At 44.9% G+C, this 16,528-nt stretch overlaps 1 protein-coding gene across 1 annotated transcript in view; it reads left to right on the top strand.

Annotated features, from left to right (window-relative positions):
- Window positions 1-16,038, top strand: part of LOC145398283 (dipeptidase 2-like) — a 105,935-nt gene extending 89,897 nt beyond the window's left edge. The window contains exon 11 of the mRNA XM_080271179.1: window positions 15,611-16,038. Within this exon, the coding sequence (XP_080127305.1) occupies window positions 15,611-15,730 (120 nt within the window). The 3' untranslated portion in view covers window positions 15,731-16,038. The remainder of the gene's footprint in view (window positions 1-15,610) is intronic.
- Window positions 16,039-16,528: the final 490 nt, after the last annotated feature.

Raw genomic sequence — 16,528 nt, 5'->3', positions numbered from 1 at the left:
TCAACAAAAAATGTCTCTCTTCCCCTCAGTCACGTCTCTCCAAGGACTGAGGAGAGAAGGTAAGACCTATCTCCCAACCAAAACCCAGAGAGATATGGACGGGAAGCATCAGCTAGATTGGGACACACAAGAACTAGGTGCTGCACAGCCAGTGGGACCAAACAGTCTTCACAATAAGGAGGGGGCCTTCCCTTCCAGATGACAATGTGTGAGGCGTGTATGACCGACATGTAACAGGGTGCGACTGTATACGCCCATGGACTATCTTCTGCGGTCACCTTCTGTAGCTTGCTTGAAACAGGAAGTGTACATTATGCATGCTGCCAGGGAAATCATCCCTGTAGGGAAGAGGTCTTATAGAGGCATCAAGGTTAACAGCTGCCCTTTCTTCCCCTATAACACATTAATTTCTCTCCAGTCAGAGTGAGAGAGGGAGAGGGAGAGGGAGGAGGTACGAGTGTAGTCGTGAAGGCTGGAATGGGACTTCCTCACTACTCAACAGACACTGCTTGGTGGTTTATATAATACCTCGCTCACTCCGCATGAATGTATGTGATCATTTCATTTAATATTCATATGTGAGAAAAACATGCGGGTAAGTGGAGGAGCGCAACATCCACTCTTTCGAGGAAATCCAGCATTCAGGTGACTACACTGAATGAATAGCCACTGGCTCCTTGTTAATGTCCGGCCGAGCAGGGCCATCAACCAAAGGCAAGCAACTGTCCCTGCAGATCGTTCCAGTGCTGTGAACCGATGTTCCCTTTTGGTAGACAGTGCCTCACCATAGTGAGGTGCTGAGAAAGCTTTGGAGGTTTGGTTTCCAGGTGGAGCCGCATTTGCATTTCTCCGCAATAGGCTCCACATCACCCCATTATATTGATACAACACACATTATGAAAAAAATGTCTTTGTTGACAGGAAGCTATTAGACTTCTCACTCAGTGCAGAATCACCTGAAATGAAAAGAAGAGTAATAGAAATTGACCGCAAGGTTGAGAGAAACTGGAAAAGGAGAGGGTAGACGCAATAAATGAATAATTTAGGTGAAGTAAGAAGTAGGCAGCACTGCATCAAATGAATGGATCCTGGTCGCTACCGCCTACCACCACTGGCTTTCTGTAACACAGGCAAGTATGGACTAGGCAGATTGGTAGCCCTATAACCAACTGATGCCCGGCGGTGTAATGGGTTAAGGCACTTCAACTGGATGGTGCTTCTGAGGGTATCCGTGCTAGGGAATATTGGGGTGTATCTCATACATAATGCCACTCTGGGACGAGTGAGCTGGTCGTCCTTCTCTAAAATGTCAGGACTTAGTAGCCTAGCCCGGGTCCTTTTCCTCCTAAAAGGAAAAAAAAATGGATGATAGATGGATGGAGAATACTATTGGACAAGAATCGTCATAATTCTATTATGTAACAGTAATTGGAAGTGAAATACATACTAAAGAATGGAGTAAAGCAACTATTTTATTATTATTATTCTCTCCAACAAAGAGACTATGTTTTCACCCATGTTTGTTTGTTTGTGTGTCTGTTAGCAGGATTACTCAAAAACTAAAAGATAGATTTGGACCAGATTAGGTGGGTAGATAGCCCATGTCCCAGGGAATAAGCGAATAGCTTTTAGGACCGATCCGGATCGTATTACTAATTCTGAATCCGGAAAACTCTGTTTGCGAAACCCTAATCAATGATGAGAAAACCTAGCCCATTATGAGGAGTGGTTTGGAACTTACGTTGCCCTTCGGAAACATGGGCTCCACTGAGTGCCCCTCCTGTTGCATTCGTATCATTTCAACCTCAGACGAGCTGCATCTGAGGTTAGCCGGATGCCACCAGGTACCTGGATAATTTTCTCTTAGTTATCAATGATATGATTAGACCTGTTGTGGTGCAGGGTTCAAAACTATTTACTCCAAATTATATTCGAAAGTAATAAGATACTAGCACAAGTTATCTGCGTAAATTATTCTAAATATACACTAAACGGAAACCAATTGTTCAGGTTTCAGTGAGCCAACCAGTGATCGCAATACACAGTTAGACTCTCTTTCTCAATGGAATTTTACTAATTACTACAATTCTAATCATAGCCATGACATGCCAGACGCTCAGTGAATCGTGCACTCGACTGTACATTCGACAACCATTGTTTCTGCGTACTCTGTTACCACTAATGATGGTAGGAGAAAAAAATGTAGCCAGAGTTTCACAACAGATGTCACTTTGGTGGTTGGAAGCTATTCTACACCGCAGGTGGAGCCGTGTCAGTGCAAACTTCCTTGTGCAATCTAACACTGGATAATACTCGTAAACATTCGCTCAGTGTGAAACTGTGTACGACTTTACTCCACAATGCAGTGCGATTCAAGGGTGAGAAGAAACTATGTTTGGCAATTGTATATGGTAACTTGAGCAGCACGCAGAGAACGCATACCTCCGCCAATGCCGGATCCGGATCCGGATCCGGCCCCAAATTTAATCGATTCTTTCTTGGCTCATGGTCCACTCCTTCCATTAAATTTCATTGAGATTCACAGAGAACTTTTGGAGTTACTGTGAGGCAAGATCCTGATCCGGATCCGGATCCGCTCCCAAATTTAATACTCTCTTTTCGTCCATGGTACACCCCTCCACAAAATTTCGTTGAAATTCATTGAGAACTTTTGGAGGTATGGTGTGAACAATCAAGCAAATAATTCCGGATCACAACCAAAATCTTATCGATTATTCATTGGGCCATACCCTACCCCATGAAAAATTTCATCAAAGTCTGTTCATAACTTTTTGAGTAATCCTGCTAACAGACAGACAGACAAACAAACAAACAAACAAACAAACAAACGTGGAGTAAAGCATATATCTCCTGGTGGGGGTAAATGATATAAGGTAAATTATATAATGTTTCCCTATTTCCTTACCCCCTACAGTATAATACAAGTATTTCTTATTACATCCATGCTAATGCCAAGTGATTAATTTCAGATTACGGGAGGTGAAGGGTCAATGATGACGTATCCAGATGACTTGGGGAAAAAAAAAAAAAAAAAAACTATCCTAAAGAGAATGCACTCATCTGCTGATAACAAAAAAGCGCAGCAACACTTACTAAGTAGGAATTACCCAGGTTAAAATGATATGTCTCTAGGAAAGAGGCTCACGCACCGAAAAGCCCATGAAGCCCGTCTTTAATCAAAGAAACTAAAATACTTTTGCTATAAAAAGGCAAAGTTGCTTACAGAGCCCCACTAACCTTCATAGGAGCCGAGACATTGGGTTGCAAAAATATCGAAATTATTCTTTCTTCTTTCTCTCTTTCAGCATCAGTCGTAACTTCAAAATGGAAAGACGTACACAAGCGTGTTACACAACAAAAGCGCTTCCTAATAATATGCGGATGTTTCCTCATACATATTTAGAGCAGCACTGGAGATATAGTATGCGAGGTACAGCCTAAAAACATTCTAAAGCACTCAGATTTCTCGGATATGAAAATCTCTGTGGATTCTTGTTGTTCCAGTCCAAGTAAGATTTTTCGTATACTGTATCGGTGGTCACGGTAGCGATCATCATAGTTAAATGTTTCATTGTACTGTAGCTCAAAAAAAGTATTCTTTCTCATGTGAACGCAGGATTCCACAATGAGTAGAGCGATTTGACCAGTGACGGTAATCGATATTTCGTCGTCTGTTGTATCAAAATGGCTTGCGTCACTATAGTATGGATACTTCTTTGAGCGATACATACTTGTAATTAGGTGGTGTCCCTCCCAACGTGGCAGAGGGTCCCCCAAGTCTCACCTCCCTCAAATACAGACAAAGAGTCCTGCTTAGGTTTAAAGTGTTAATTATTAGACCTTAATTACTGGGTGTAACAGCATCAGAAATGGATAGTAAAAAAAACATGTAAAATGGGTACAAAACTAAATCCTCCTTATTGTTTAAGTAAGACCTCCTTTGGCACAAGCTGAACAGAACTGAATGTACACAAATCTACCTATCTATCTATCTATTGCCAGACGCCTTAATCCCGTAAGGGGTGGCCACAAACAAATCGCCTCCATGTCGCCCTATCCCCCGCCATTTCACTGCCCTGCTCCCAGTTCACTTCCCCCCCCTCATATACCTCTCCACTCCATCCCTCCATCTCATCCTTGGTCTCCCCCTCCCTCTCTCCCCCTCCCCCTCCCTCACATACACTCTCGTCAGTCTCTCACTCTCCATTCTCTCCACATGGCCAAACCACCTCAGTGTGTTTCTCCTAACGCTTCCTATCACATCCATATCCACACCACAACGCTCCTTTGTCGGTCTGTCTCTCCATGTGACTTCACATGTATCTCTCAAATAACTCATTTCCTCTTCTCTCACTCTTGACTTGTGTCTCTCCAACAAGGTCCAAGCTTCACTTCCATACGTTATCACACTATTTCACTTCCATGCTCACTTCTCTGTTTCTTATCACTGCATTCCAGGAACCAGCAACCTTTCTTCCTTGTTGTACCCTTTCAAGTTCTTTACCTTCCCAACTTCCATCCGTACTCATCACACTACCCAAGTACTTAAACGTACTCCCATTTTCCACTTCCTCATCATCCAACTTCATTGTTCACTCACTGACTTCACTTCTCTCGAAGACCATAACTTTACTCTTCCCTACATTCACCTTTAGATTCCGTTTCTTACCCGCTCTCTCAAACTCATCCACCAATCCTTCCAGCTCCCCTTCGTCTTCACTTAACAACACAGTACCATTTGCATACAACAGTACAGGGAGTTTCTACACACTGCACTCTCTCGTTAGGGCCACTCCAACATCCACTGTCCTACCTTGTATCTCTTTTATAATCCCATCCATGTACAGACTGAACAACCATGGAGACATGACACATCCCTGTTTCAACCTAACCTTCAAAGAGTTCACTATCCACACGCACTGCAGCCTTAGCACCCTCATATATACTCTTCGCGGCATTCAACAAAGTCCCATCTACTCCACATATCCCTAATACTTTTCACAATCCTTGTCTATCCACCCTGTCATATCCTTTCTCCAACTCCATGAAGGCCGCATACAACTTCTTTCCCTTCTCTAAAAACTTTTCCACTGAAGGTCTTAGAATGAATATCTGATCTACACAACCTCTGCCCTTCCTAAAACCTCCCTGTTCTTCTTCAACTAATTCCTGTGTTATTTCCCTAACTTTGTCTATAAGTATCCTACCATATACTTTTCCTATTACACTAAGAAGACAAATACCCCTATGATTACCACACACTTCTTTTCCCCCTTTTCCTTTGTACCAGGGAATAATTATACCTGACTTCAAATCCTCTGGGACTCTACCTTCCTCCCAGGCCAATCTGCACATCTTCCACATCCATTCTACTACTATCTCTCCCCCATGCTTCAGCATTTCGCCACACACTTCATCAATTCCTGGGGCTTTCCCCATTTTGACTTTCTTCATTGCTTCCACAACTTCCATCCTACTGATTTCTTCCAGTCTTCTCACCTCCCTTCTTCTCCCAGCCATTCCCCAGCCACTTATACTCGCATTGTTCATTCTCTATGTTCAACAATTCCTTAAAGTGTTCTCTCCATCTGCTCACTTCTTCTCCCTTCTCCACTAGTAATCTACCATTTCTATATTTCACTCCCCATCTAACTTCACTGCAGCTCTGTCTAACTCTCTTTATCTCTTTCCAGAACGTTTTCTTACAGGCCTTCCACTTTACACTCAAATTCCTTCCTAATTCCTCATCCACTCTCTTCTTACTCTCCCTTAATAATCTTTTCACTTCTCTCTTCCTTTCTGCATATAACTCTCTCTTCCATCTCTCAACTTCTTCCACGCCCGTATTTCTCATTCATTCATTATATGATTTTTTATTTTGTGCCACAGCCTGTCTCACCTATTCATTCCACCATGCTGGTCCTTGCATCCCCTTTCGTCTTCTCTTCACCCCACACACCACCTCACATGCTGCATATATTTCTTCTGTGAATATCTTGCACACACCTTCCACGTCCCCCATCTGCTCCAATCCATATTTACCCAATCATTCCCCTACTTCTCTCTTATATTCTGCCTTTTTCTCATCCTCTTGTAACCTTTCCACTCTCCTTGCATCTACTCCTTCCTCCCGTCCTTCCCTTCTTTTATTTCTCCATTTTACTTGGATCTTGATTCTGACCACAGTCCACTCCCCCAACCTCTATATGCTCTTGCATCCATTACAAATCTTCGCATCCTTTCATGCACACACATAATCAATCAGTGCCTTCCTTTCATTCAATTCACCACCCATTCTTCTCATCACTCGCCATGTATACCTGTGGATCATTTTGTACCTGAAGAGGGTATTGGCTATCACCAACCCCCTCCTGGCACAAATGTCCACTAAAGCACTGCTATTCTCATCTATCTCAGCAGGCACACCCCACTCACCAACTATTCCAACCACCTTCACATTCTCTACTTTACCATTCATATCACCAATTAAAAACACTCTCTCATTCCTTTCAAACTTTTCTATGCACACCTCTACATTTGTCCAGAACTCTTCTCTCACTCTGCTTGCACGATCTTGCATTGGCACATACACGCACTCAATCGCCCACACTTGTAGGCCAACTTTCAATCTTACCCACACAATCCTTAAGCCAACTGGTCCATACTCTCTTATATTCTCCTTCCATCTGTTCCTCACAACAATACACACTCCTTCTTTTGCCCTCTCATTCTCACCTACTCTGCACATATACCCCATCCATACTCCCATTCCCTCACACTCTCACCTCTCAATTTAGTTTCAGTTAATCCAAACAAAACCATATTCCTTATTTCGAAATTGATACCGTCCTACCAATACATTTAGGCAGGTGCTCACTTTCCCTACTTTAACCTCAGCCCACTATGAAATCCAGTACACAAAACCCTCCTTCCACGATATATACATTAAAAGTAAGCCGCTTTCAATGATATCCTGACTATTGTATCCCATGCATTATTAAACCATTTAACTTGAAATATCCTGTTCGCCACGAGCTCGGCTCTCCCCTCTGCTAGACACCAATTCCTCTCGGTGCCACAACATTTTTTATTTTCTCAGCTGCGCCTCCACCATTTCACACTGTTGACTCAATGATTAAGACAACCTATCGGGGTCCTCTCTGCCTCCTGTCCAACCACGCCAACCCTTGGGCATCCCCTCGAACCCACTGCTTCAGCCACCATCCCCCACTTACACACACACATTCAACCTGGCACCAGCCAAAGTCTTTGGGGAAAGGATCTAGTTTCTCAATCCCAGCCGATGTAACTGCTCTTGGTGAAATTCTCGGTACGTATTTTATTGCTTATTACTCCATTTTTTTCGTCTTACGCAGTGACATACATGCTTAAATCACGGCAAATTTTGGAGAACCATGAGCCACCCCGCTACAATTTTTCTTTGCCATCTCCCACCTCCAACCTGATATAGTATGCCCTCTACCAGCTTCAAACCACCAGATTAAAATACTTCACTTCCCTTATTACACACAATCCATGAAACTTTGAGCATACCCCATGATCACACTCCCCACATGCAATTCACTTTGACTTCCTGTTACTACTTCGATCTGTGATCCTTCGGAATGCCTTAGTAGCTTCTGCTCACGGGACTCACTGCTTACACCAGGCCCAGCCATTCTTTCACCCCCGTCTTCCTGCATCTCTTCATTGCCGTACACAGCTCTCTAACTGGATGTCAAGTCCTCGTCTCTGCTTCCATACTGTCTAGCAGGATCACTGCTGTTCTCCTGAATGGACTGACTGTTCCTCTCACTCCCTTCAGGCTCAGGAGAAGGACGGTGGAATGTAGGCCCAAATCACTGCAGTACCTCAGCCGTGTCTGGTACCATACGTCCACCATATCATAAGGTCCCTCTTCTGGTGTGGCTCCTAGTTCTGGCATCACATTTGATGTAGATTCCGATGCAACACCTTATCCTGCCGTGATTCACCTTCCAGATGCACATGATACACCCCACTAACTTCATCCAACAACTCGATCACAACCCACCTTTTCTACATATTTTGGCTGAATCTTGTTCCATCCCACTACATAATGGTCTCGTAGGAGTACCTATTAGCCCAACTTCAATGGTGGTGACTTCGTCATCTCTTGCCATTTCCTTCTATTACTCTCATGATATCACTGAATGTTCCTTTTAGCTGCTTTCTGAGCTGCCTGCTGGGTTTCCCTTAACTTTCCAATCCACTTTTCGTGGGTGCTAGCATCCTCTTTTGTTTCCACACTGAACATTTTGAAGGAAAGATGCAGTTTCACACCAAATTCCAAGGAGTGAGATAAGAAGAACCCTGTCACCTGATGCGAGGTACTATTGTTAATGGCTGCCAAACTTGACAGAAACCGAGGTCAGTGTCCTCTTTGCTCAATACTGAGAGTTGCCAACATCCCACTCTGCGTTTGATTGAACTAGTGCCATTCCCCTGAGGGCGATATGTATATATTTTTTTAAGGGTTCGTCAGTGTGGTCGCACTTACATTGTTCTAGCACCAACTGCCCTTCGAAATTCCTATCTCGGTGTTGTAGATTCTCTCTGGACTACCAAGCCTATGGAATATCTCCAATAAAATCCTTGCAGCTGTCCTGGCAATCTGGCTCTGTTGGGAAAGCTAAAACAACTTCACTGGGCACATCTGTCACCACCAACCCATGGCAACTACCTGCCATGGTCTGCTAGCTGCCAGTGTTCTTACATTGTTTTTGGTCATACAACTTCCTCCTCCTCCATCGCACAGCTTTTACATCATGCAGTATGTTCCTTGATGTGCTCATAAAACCCCGGGGAAAAGAAACGGTTCCAAAGTATGCCGTAGGTCTAGCCACTTCCAGATGGCCCCATTGTTAATGCTCAGTGCCCAGCACATAATTATGTTCCCCCACATGCAGAATAGGTTTCCACTGGCCTAACCCTGTTGCAGACTCTCTCCAGGAGACCGCATCATACCTCATGATCGACAACTTCCTTATTGTCCACAGCTGCTGAAATTCAGATAACTGCAGTTGGGCCTTCAGCCTCGTGTGGCTCAACTTCCTCACTAAATATGACGAAAAAGATTCCACTACAGAGCAAGATTTCAAGATTTCTGAGCGTCCCTCACCTGACCCTGGCTTCCCCTATCCCACACACTGAAAAGGGTCACTTTCCCTTTGCCCACATTCTCCTGGGGTCTTCCTCATCACCCACTGAAATTACTTGATGTGGCTCCTTGGACAGCCCATCTGCATTGATATTCTTCATTCCTGGGTGATATGTCACCAAAAATTTTATCAATTCAAGTCACCTAACCACGACTCCCCATACCTCCAAATCTGCAATCTGAAGGTGTGCCTAGGGGTTGTCATCTCTGAACATAACTGACTTACTCCCAGCTAAATAATTCTTGAGCTGCTCGTTCACCGCCCACTTGATGCCAACAGTCTTCTCCTTGAAGCTGTGTTTGCCTATATTTCGCTCTGGTCTTTTCAACTCCGACTTGCAAAAACAACTGGGTGCAGTTTTCCCTCATGTTCTTTAGGCACGGCAGCTCCCAAACCCTCAAGACTCCCATTGACCTCTACAATGAAGTGTTTGGTGCAGTCGGCACTTTTCAGTATGTGGGCTTATACCATCCTTTAACTGTTCAAATGCTCCAGCATCTGCTGTACCCCATTCTTCAGCAACGATTGCCTTTGACTCACCACTCATGAGATTTGTTTGTTTGTAAATATTTGCCCCACAACAGAGGTGGGGACACGGGCAAACATGAGAGCCCATCAGAGAAATAGGCAGGAAAACTAAGCTCCCGAATGAGAGCAAAACACAGGCGACAGTGGCGGACGAGGAAGAGCGGTGAGGGCAGGAAAAAGATCGTAAGGCAGCTGCTGAATATAGGTTGTAAGGGGCAACTAGCGTGAGGCAGTACCCTTCATTAATGCCGTCACGATAAAGGCGATAGCAGCTACATCGTCAGGGTGTGTCTGGCCGGTTGTGAGGAGACAATCGCGACATTCGTCTCGGAATATCCCAGCGTGAAGTCAGAAGACTAAATCGACAACATCCGCGAAGTTATCCTCCACGTAGCAGTCCTGTTGTTGGAGCAACTCATCATGCAACAGCGACTCAAGGTAGGCACGAATGCTGTCAGGCAGAGGAGGAAGCTGGTCCAGGACTCTCTGAGGAACCGTGGAGGAGGAAGAGGCGGGGGGTGGAGACGTGGGGTGGTCAGTCTCCATGGCGACAGGTGGAGAACGTCGTTTCTTCCCCTTCCTCTTCTTCTTTTTCGTGGGCTCTGATGGGATGTCATCTTCGGCGGTCGATAAAACTTCAGCAGGAGGCGTAGGGGGCTGAGGGGGAGGGACTTCCACGTCCTGGATGAAAGGGACGGGAGAGGGGGCCCTCTCCTCCTCAGCTGCTGATGGTGGGTGGTGAGTAGTGGCAGTGGTTTGCTCATTTACTTGATGCGTGAGTGAAGCAGGCACGGTGGCAGAGGAGGCAGTTCTCCTGTTTAGAGGAGCACTAAGCTGCAGCCTTTTCCGTGGTGTTCGGCGGGGATAGAGAGGCTGCAGTGTAGGGCCGCGACGCTCCTGACGAAGGGCAGAACGTGCACCATGGGCGAAACTCTGTGGGATAGCAAGGTGCGGCAGCCCGTTCTTCTCGAAAATAAGGGGGAGAAGGGCGAGCAGCACCTCCTTGTCACCACCACAGAAAGCCTTCGCCATCGCGATGCACATGGTGACAATCGTTTCCACTTCACCAGGACGACTAGGATCCAGTTTCCGGCGCCTCTGAGACGTGGGGCGCTGCTGTGCATAGGCAGAGCCTTGTACAGCAGCACCCCCTGGCCCGGTGACGTCCCTGGCCACAGGACCCTTTGGCGTCTGGTGGAGGTGGAATTCGACTGTCTCACCCTCGCCTAGTGAGCGCCGTAGACGTCATGAAGTGGGAACAGCAATCACCAGATGGTGCACAAAAACATCGGCGCCAGTGTCCTGGCGCCTAATGAATCCGTACCCCGCCTTCACGTTGTACCACTTCATGATGCCCACGATGGTCTGCGTGCTGCTAGGCTCCTCACTGCCCAAGGAGGCCCCCCTCGACGGGTCATAGGCCGAGTGAATTGAAGAAGGCATGGCTAGGCAGGAGATGTTGCTGCTACCGATGCTGGACCGGGAATGACTCATGAGAGCATGTGGTGGTGCAGCCAGCGTAGCAAATCTAGCAATGAGCCTCCTTCCCCATATAAAGGAAGCAGAAAGCCACAAACACCCTCACGTCCCTCACTGTATGAGGCACCGGCCACTCCTTTTTTGAGGATCTGTGCTAATGTCATTCAAAGATATTATAAACCTTACTTAACGTTTCAAAATGTGGTACTTTGATGGCTTTAACTTTAAGCAATACTTCATCAAGAACTCCAGCATCTGCTCCACCTTTTCCAGGTGATCCTCAATACTTTGGCTGAAGATCGGTAATTCATCCCGGTGATCTAACAAGGTAACAAATGTTTGATCACTGAACACATACTACATAAATCTCTGAAATGTCACATGACTGTTAGTCAAACCCCATCGAGCACCTACTGTAACAAACTGGAAGTGTCCAAAGGTTTTCACAAAGGCAGTCTTTGACCGATCCCTCTCTCTTACTTTATTCTGATGATAACCGGCAGCCAGATCAAATGAGGACAAATATTGTGCTCCAGCTAGTGCATTTAAAGTGTCCTGGACTGTAGGCAATGGGAAGGCATCCTTTATGGTTATTGCATTTAGCAAATAGTAATTTTCACGCATTCTCAGTACACCATCCTTCTTCCTCACCAGAGCTAACAGAGCTGTATATAGGTTGGTGCACTCCCCAATCACTGCCCTACTCTAACGACCATTTCACGTGTGCATTCACCTCTGTCATCCAAGTGGGAGAGGATATGCCTATATGGTAACCTAATTAACACATTACATTCAGCTGTGCTTCATGCTCTGCCCCGGTAGCACATCCAAATTTTTGCTCCATTTCTGCAAACACACTTTGGTACTGATATAGTAACTGATCTAATTTCTGAAGCCAGCCCGAGTTCTTATCGTACTTCCTCTACCTCCAGTCTTCAGTGCTGCTCAAACTCCTTTGATACCTCGGGTGTGACTGGTTCCTCAGTAGTTTGGGCACCAACTCGGAACTTCCGGACTTCAGGCCCATTTGGCACCTTGGCAATTTTCCGTTATGGCCTAAGCTTCATGTCTTTCCCCCCTACACTGGCCGTGGTTAACCATCCTCTATATCTGATGTCACTGGTGTAACTTTGGAAAACACAGGCACCCTCAGGAACTCAATACTCACCCTCTCTCAATAATGGCTTCGACATCACACTGTCAGTGTCGACCTCTTTTAAACTAGGCACAGACACCTAGAATACTCTTCGTGTGCCTCCTGGGATAATGAGGTCCTGGGCTGGCTGCACCACAGCCAACCCAAGGACTGTTGGAGCAACTTTAGCCTAGCCACCACAGCACAAGCAAACTTAACTTACCACACTCTCTGATCAGGTTGCACCTTACTTCCAAGAATACTCCGCCAGCTGGTTACCAGCTCCCCCAAGACATTCATCCCTATCAGGAAAGGTAATCATGTTCTATGGACTACTCCCCCTACCATACTAACTTCCCTCACAAACACTCCACAGTTCTTGATGGCTTCCACTTCCTCATCCAGTGAAACATACTCAGCACTGGGACTCTCAACCCCACTAGCCTTAGCAATCAGAGCATCCATTGCATACTTTATCCCCTGTTTTGGAACAAGATGCTCCCTATACCAAGCTTCTTTCATCAGACTGATTTCCACTCATGAATTGGCTATAGCCCCCACAGACATCCCGTTAATTTGATACACAAATTCTAGGTATCTCCCAAATACGTTTGGTTTATCTCTCACTCACACATGGTCTGCCTCACTGTGTACATCTCTCCCTACAGTTAGGACATGAAGCCACCATGAGGACCACCCACATCTCTCAAGGTTTGCCCATTTCCCAGCCAATACAGGATTCTTAAACCTGGCACATTGATATCCGTGATGCCCCAGCTGTCTACACAAAACACATGGCGACAAAGACACCCTTCCTTGAATAACTCTCTTTCCTCCCTGTGGATTCGCTCCACTTCTCCCACCATGTCATTTGCTCTCTGAATCAGGGCAACCCAGTATACCCTTGGTTGTTCTTCATACCACCTCTGCAGGTTTACTGCAATCTTCTAGTCCCTCTGATTACAACAAAACCAAGTTTGGAATAGCTACATAGTTTCCTCTGTCTGCCTTTGTCGTACCCTCTGCATTCTCCCCTCTATTTTCTACAACACATCAGCATATTCCACAAATGCTTTCTGTGGCGTTTAGGTCCTCTCTTACAGCTGTTGCTTCAGCTCTATGTAATTTAACTGCTTCCCAAACACCTTCTTCAAACAACCAAACATCTCTGGAGTGCTAATCCAACTATTATGCACGCGTGTTAACACCAGTCGTTTAAAAACGCCACATAGATGCGTCACTGCCTCCTGCCTTTGCAGGCCTACCTGTTCCAAGATCTCAACTGCATTCTTCACCCAATCCTATAAATGCCGGCGTAATTTAGCTCACCAGAAATTTTCCATATTGTGAGAACTGACCTAGAGAGAACAATGCCATTGGACCCTAACTGGCCAGATACCTGTTGTCCTAACTCTGCCACTATAAGTCCTAACTCTGCCACTATAAGTGCCAACAGATTTGTTACATTTAGGAACATCTGGCTTAGCCTCCCCCCTTCCCTCGTCCATTGGAACATCTAGGCGTGAATCCTTCCCTGTGCTATGAACACATTGTTCTCCATGCCTTCTATTTTACTGAACCCAAACAGGAGTGTTATGTTATGATTAACCCAGGGTTTCAGGTTTAACTATGCTTCGCTACCATTTCTGTAATGAGGTGAGGTGTCCCGTGGTTCACCTCCTTCAGATACGGACAATGGCTGCTTAGTTTAAATTCAGGGAGTATCAGCACCATAAATACACAAGAAAAAATGGGAAAATTGGGTACATAACTCAATTCTATCTTGTGTTAAAGAGAAAGATTCACTTTTACCATAAAATGAACAGCAGGGGTTTGAACACAAAACAATACTCCTTATTTCTAAAGTAATACCCCTCCCTGCCAAAACACTTAGCCAGGTGTCCACTTTCCCACTTAAACCCAGCCCACTAAGTAACCCAGTACGCAAAACCCTTCTCCTTCAGTTAGATACAAAGAGCAAATACCTTTCCACAACATCTTACCTGATGAATCACACATACTAAACCATTTTACTTTAACATCCCCATCACAACGAGCTCCTCATCCATTGTGCCAGACCCTAATATCTCTCTGTGTCACAACTGTTTTGTCTCAATGGGGACAATCCCTCGAATCTCCTGTTTCGGCCACTATTTTCCACCGTCACACACACTCAGCCCAGTGCCAGCCACAGACTCTTGGAAAAGGATTCACTGCTCAATCCCAGCCAAAGTAACTCCTCTCAATAGAAACCAGGATACGTATCACCCAATTTCTTTCAAGAACAGTCACAAATTTGCTTAACACGTGCTCACCTACTACTTATTACCCATGCTGACTCTCGCCTCCAATTTGGCTCAGCAAGCCTTCAGCCACCACAAACCCGCCATATTCAAACACCTAACTTCCTTTACCATATACTGTATCGCAAGTCGCGGTAACAGTTTATTAGAAATCACAGTAACAATTATCTTTCTGTAAAAAGCCGTTTTACAATACAGCTAATGTGTATTTGGCAGCATGTTTCCATACATAAGTCACAAACGAGAAACACGAATTATTTATTCTAAAATGATTAGTAAGACATGAGGGGGGGGGGGATGTACACAAACAAGTGATGTGAAAAGGAAAGAAATAAGAGAACATTTGGGATGGGATGAGATTCAGAGTTTTATTCCCATTACTGCCTTCCACATGACATACAAAACCTATGTAGCTAATGGAATGTAATATTGAGCATAGAATTCCGAGTCTTCTTTCATTCTAAATTCTCTCTTGTTTCTGTGTATTTGTTGTGTCTGCATCATAACATTTACTTTATAATTTTTTTTTCCCCCAGTGTAATACAAACGACTTTTCAATAAGGAAGGGATTAAACATTTTTCTACTATTTATATAAGTTCAATGTTTCACACAGTAATTCTTCGTAGTATTTAAGATATTTCCCAAACTAACGTGATATGTCACCACATGAAGGGATGAGCAGGTAGTGCACATATCCACTTGCAACTGGAGAAGCCTGAATTGTATTCTCAATCCAGTCACACTGTTCGAACAAACGTATTTCCACAGTGTTTCCCTCCTTTGTCATATATCACCCGGCAGTACAAGGGGGGACATACTGGAAATTAGCTGGTAAGGATCGTGATGAAAGGGGACATTGTGAAAGAGCAAAATACCATCTCTTTTTTTGACCATCCTGCAGGTGCTAGGCAAAAATCATAGTACTCCTCTTCTTGTTCATCAGGTACGGGATGAGCTGTCTGGTGAGCGTCCTTCAGAAGAGATCATCCCAATCCACGACATTGATTCCCGCTGGCCCTGTCGCTACAAGTTCACCAGCCTGCCACCCCTGACTCATACCTGACCTGAATCACCACCACCTGCCTATATGATTCCCGATAGCCTTGTCACTACAGGTGCACTAGCCTACCACTCTCGTCTCACATCTGATTTGACTTACCACCACCTGCCTATATGATTCCTACCAGCCTTGTCACAACAGGTTCACCAGGCTACTACCCCCGTCTCATACTTGGCCTGACTCAACAGCACTTGCAAATATGATTCCCGCTGGCCTTGTTACTACAGGTATACCACCTTGCCATCCTTGTCCCTCACCTGGCTGACTCACCACCATTCTCCTTCTTTATTAATAAAGGTAAACCCAGATCATTATCCATTTTCCCAACTGACTTTAGTTATTAAATCTCGACTCCCAACAACACCTCAGTTAATGCGGTCCTTCATAAACTGTCAAAAATCATTTGGGGATGACAAGAATAAACTGAAATATCGCCACGGTACTGGCGGGTCTAACAGATTATGTATCTAAGCTCATCATTAAGGATACGTCCCTATCTGACAAAATCTGGGGAGGCTGCAGTACCATCACAACAAGAACTTCTAATCCATAACAGATCGTCTGTGGATGACAGGCATACAATAGACAATTGCCCATCATAGTCTTTTAAACCAGGAAATCACATCTCCGCACCCTCCAGGTTGATCATTTTTTTTTTACAATATACTTACGTTGAGTGTAGCGAAAACTTTCACATAAGCCAAATACTGAAAGAAGGAAGGCATACAAACGATTATATATGTGCCTTTTAAGGGAGGCGTCAGTGATCATACCTATACGAAATCTGTTCATACTGATATA

Source organism: Coenobita brevimanus, chromosome 45 (assembly GCF_032717465.1).
Source record: "Coenobita brevimanus isolate Jiangsu-jjx chromosome 45, ASM3271746v2, whole genome shotgun sequence".
NCBI lineage: Eukaryota > Metazoa > Arthropoda > Malacostraca > Decapoda > Coenobitidae > Coenobita > Coenobita brevimanus.
This window is presented reverse-complemented; position numbering and strand designations above follow the sequence as displayed.